The sequence below is a fragment of the Colletotrichum navitas genome (assembly GCF_030913465.1).
Source record: "Colletotrichum navitas strain CBS 125086 chromosome Unknown LY79scaffold_65, whole genome shotgun sequence".
Taxonomy (NCBI): domain Eukaryota; kingdom Fungi; phylum Ascomycota; class Sordariomycetes; order Glomerellales; family Glomerellaceae; genus Colletotrichum; species Colletotrichum navitas.
In genome coordinates, this window is record NW_026850611.1 from 85,368 (window position 1) to 88,870 (window position 3,503).

The 3,503-nt window shown below is 55.8% G+C and overlaps 2 protein-coding genes across 2 annotated transcripts; both read left to right on the plus strand.

The window, feature by feature from the left end:
- The first annotated feature begins 826 nt into the window (after positions 1 to 826).
- On the plus strand, positions 827 to 1,850 carry LY79DRAFT_563982 (uncharacterized protein). Its single transcript, XM_060558610.1, has 3 exons — positions 827 to 1,125; positions 1,181 to 1,602; positions 1,668 to 1,850. Coding segments are annotated over exons 1-2 (321 nt in total). The 5' UTR covers positions 827 to 1,123; the 3' UTR covers positions 1,500 to 1,602; positions 1,668 to 1,850.
- A 1,052-nt stretch (positions 1,851 to 2,902) lies between these two features.
- On the plus strand, positions 2,903 to 3,503 carry LY79DRAFT_582461 (uncharacterized protein; the record flags this gene model as incomplete). Its single annotated transcript, XM_060560260.1, has 2 exons — positions 2,903 to 2,981; positions 3,115 to 3,503. The coding sequence occupies 2 exons, from the start codon at positions 2,903 to 2,905 to the stop codon at positions 3,501 to 3,503; spliced, it is 468 nt and encodes a 155-aa protein (XP_060410652.1).

Sequence of the window (3,503 nt, forward strand, 5' to 3'; positions counted from 1 at the left end):
CCCTTCTTTTCGCGCCGGTGGGTCAACACTCGAAAAAGCCATTCTCCGGTTCGCGCTCACGATGTCTAGGAATGCTGCCGCCGGTGTTCGAGGCTGTGGTTTGGTTTCGAGGTCGAGCGTCAATGGTAAGTAGGTAGGTACATTAGGTAACTGAGGTAACGGTGAGAGCTGAAAGCGGGGAGAAGAGGGCGCACCCCTGTGGCCTAAGGCAACATCCAATCAGGAGACGTACCGTATCTACTTGGGGTAACCGTAATACCACCCACCTAGGTACCTAGGTACCCAAGATAGGCATGTACGTACATCCGTCCATGTTCCCTACCGCAGGAGGAACAAACGCCGGGGAATCGCCTTACCTTGAAGAAAATTCCATCGTCAGCGCTAGAACAACTCTCCGGGGGGGGGGGCTGCTTAGGTACGTTGGCCGCCACGAATGCACACCATTTATTTTCTATCATTCAGCGATGCTGTAGGTTTGAGGCACGCTGGTTTCCACACGCTCATGACACACTACACCGACTTGCGATGGATGTGGAGTGAGCGAGCCAACCTCCTCGGCCCCTTCCTTCACCTTGTTGCGGTACACATCCGTGTTTTGCTGAGCGGAGCAGCGCACTGGGAAAAGGTGCACACCTCTATCCATCGTCGGGGGCGCTCCTCGTCGACTCCATCGAACCAACCCATTCATCTATCCTTGATCATCATTACCCTGGCATCTCGAGCGTCTGCGGTCTGCTCAGCCCTTGTGCACATCCAGATCGACCGGTACAGCTTTGACGCTTCGCACTTTGTCCAGAATCAAACAACCCCCCCCCCCCCCCCCCCCTTCCCCTTCTCCCTCGCTCTACCAAGTGTTCAAGGAAACGGAAGGCCTGGCCTTACAAGGCCAGCAGCGCCATGGGGGAGAGGCACCAGGGGAGGGTAGGGAACTGTCAGTCTGTCACAGACCCCTGTAAGCGCATAACCGACCCCTTTCAAGCCCGGCCCAATTTCAACGGGCTCGCCCAATCCTTTTTTTCCTTCTTTTTTTCTTTATTTTCCATCGCAGGAGGAAACATGACGCTTAGCAAGGCAAAGCACGGGTGAAGAAGTCGGCCGATCGGTGACTTTGTAACTGGACCCCATGGTACTCATTTCCCCCCATGAAGTATGTGGAACACTGATCTCTAACCCACTGGCAGTTGCTCGGCACTTTCCGGCCCATCGCTCGGTCTCGTACTCTTCGGCGCAGTCAAGTCCGGCGATTTTGCACCATTGCAGAAACGTCGGATGCTAAAAGCCTCCGGCGCAGACAGTGCAGAGTGAGACATCCGGGCCGGGGACTTGTCCATAACCTGGCTGGTCCTGGTCCCTTGCAGTCCCAGCTGCTGGTCTGCAGAAGACCAGGCCCAAGTCGCCCAGCGGGGCAGCAAGACGTTGCGCTGGGACTCGATTGGATTGGTTGCCTGCTCCTCCGACCCTCAATCCACGCACCAAAAAACAACAACAGTTCAGGCTAAAAGTGCGCAGCACTGATCGGTAGCACTCTAGCCGAGACGGGCGGACCATAGTTGAAAGATAGATGCCTTCTCTTTCCGTGATCGATTGCAATGACCTAGGGTGCTTGACTAAGATGAGCCAAAGGCAGACGGCCTATTGAGGAGAAGCGTCCATCTGCGTAAACTTACTTTCTGTACCACCTTCTCTCGGCAGACAGATTCTACAGTAGACGGGGCCGGGGTTTATGACGGAAAGAATGCCAGTCTCCAGCAGTGCTCCAAAGGGGAAAGCTCACCTGAAGCTGTGCAACCTTTCGCTTCACCCATATTACACGTCACCCTGAGAGCAACCACAGTCACACTGTTACTACTAGGTTATCTTAAGTACGAAGTAGTATAGTGTACAGGTATGTATGTGCTTTGCAGTGGTCTCCGTTTTATCCACAGATCCGGACACAGAAACTCCCTTCCATGCCCATGTTCCTTATCCGTCACCGGCAACACCGCTGGGTCAACCCCCCCGAGTTTTGAGCGTTGCATTTCGCCCATCTCCTGCTGTGGGATGAAGTGGGCGACGCGCCAACCCTCTGGCAATATCCTCAACTCGCACCCCATCATGCCTCAGGGACCCCTGGATCATGTGGATGGACCGGTGAAGGGGTCCGGAAAACCCCAATAACCCAGCTGCCCGCAGGGGAGGGGAGGGGCTGTTACTACCTAGTGCGTAAACAAGACGCCAGAATGAAACCTTGGCCTTCTGGTAGGGAAACAGGCGAATGGTCCACCCGCGTTGGGCGTCCACTCTTCCCGAGCCCACGGGGCGTCCTGGTGCCGTTGAACTCTCTGATGCATCGGTGCGTCCCCGGCTCGGAGTACACATGGGCATGGCCAGGCCTAGTGACGTCGGGCCTGTCCTGGCCTTGTCGTGATCGCCTGCGGACACCGTTGTATCTTGCCCCCAGTTCACGGGCCGTCACTGACCACGACTGCCTGGCGGCTTGCGGCCGCTGAAGCAGCTTCCAGCCATACGTATTCTTAAAGCTTTGGTGATCTTATCCCAGCGCGAGAGAAGGGGGAGAGGGAAAGAGGGAAAGAGGGAAAGAGAGAGAGAGAGAGAGAGAGAGAGAGAGAAAGCAGCTCATTCATGCCTGAGGTTGCCATTATCGTCAGGCACAAAGCAGAGCACATACTTCCAGGTGACCTTAGCTCTCCCGAGCGGGAAAAGTCCGCAAGCCGGGGCCCACAAAGCAGGACAAGGTCCCTTTCACTTGAAGAAGACGAAACGGTACGTACTATACATCCCCCGGCAGGCCATCTCGCCATTTTGCCCGTCTCCGTGCCGCTGACAGTTCACAGCTGATTTAATCTATCCTTGGCGCGTCCGTGTACATCACTTACGTATTCGCAAAAGTGTGCCTTGGAACATGCCAAACTCCAACCGATTTTCGTCATGTTTTCGATCATCTGATGCATCCCGTACGGATATCGATGCAAAAGCTACAGGTACACCATTGTGTCTAAAGAGAGGGGTCGACCGACAATGTGAGTCTTTGAAGGATAGTTGGCGGCATACCGCCCAGCCAGCTTGCGAGACCATCCAAGACACCGGATCTCGACTGTGCCCCTCGAACGATAGATCGGCCAAGGCCTCGATGTCCCAACGATCTCTGGGGCAGAAGCTGGGGAGAGGTGGATCGCAGCCCCGAGCCCGTTCATTGCCAGACGCTTATCAGCCAGTCGATCACACTTCACTCGACCAAATTCGTCTCGCCTCTCCAGAGTCCGGGTCTCTGCTCTGCGGACACCAAAAGACCCAGATCCCCAGAGAGAGGCCGAGATGTCCAAAGGACTGGTAATTGGGCTCCTGCTCAGATGGATCCCGCCCACAGCCTGTCGCCATGCCCCTCCCTCCTCATTCTCCCGCTGTCTCCGCCTCCATCTCGTTTTGGAGGCATCTCGAGGCTTAACAATGGCTCGTGGCCCCAGAATACAGGCCCCAAGGGGTCGACGATGGAGCCTGCCTGA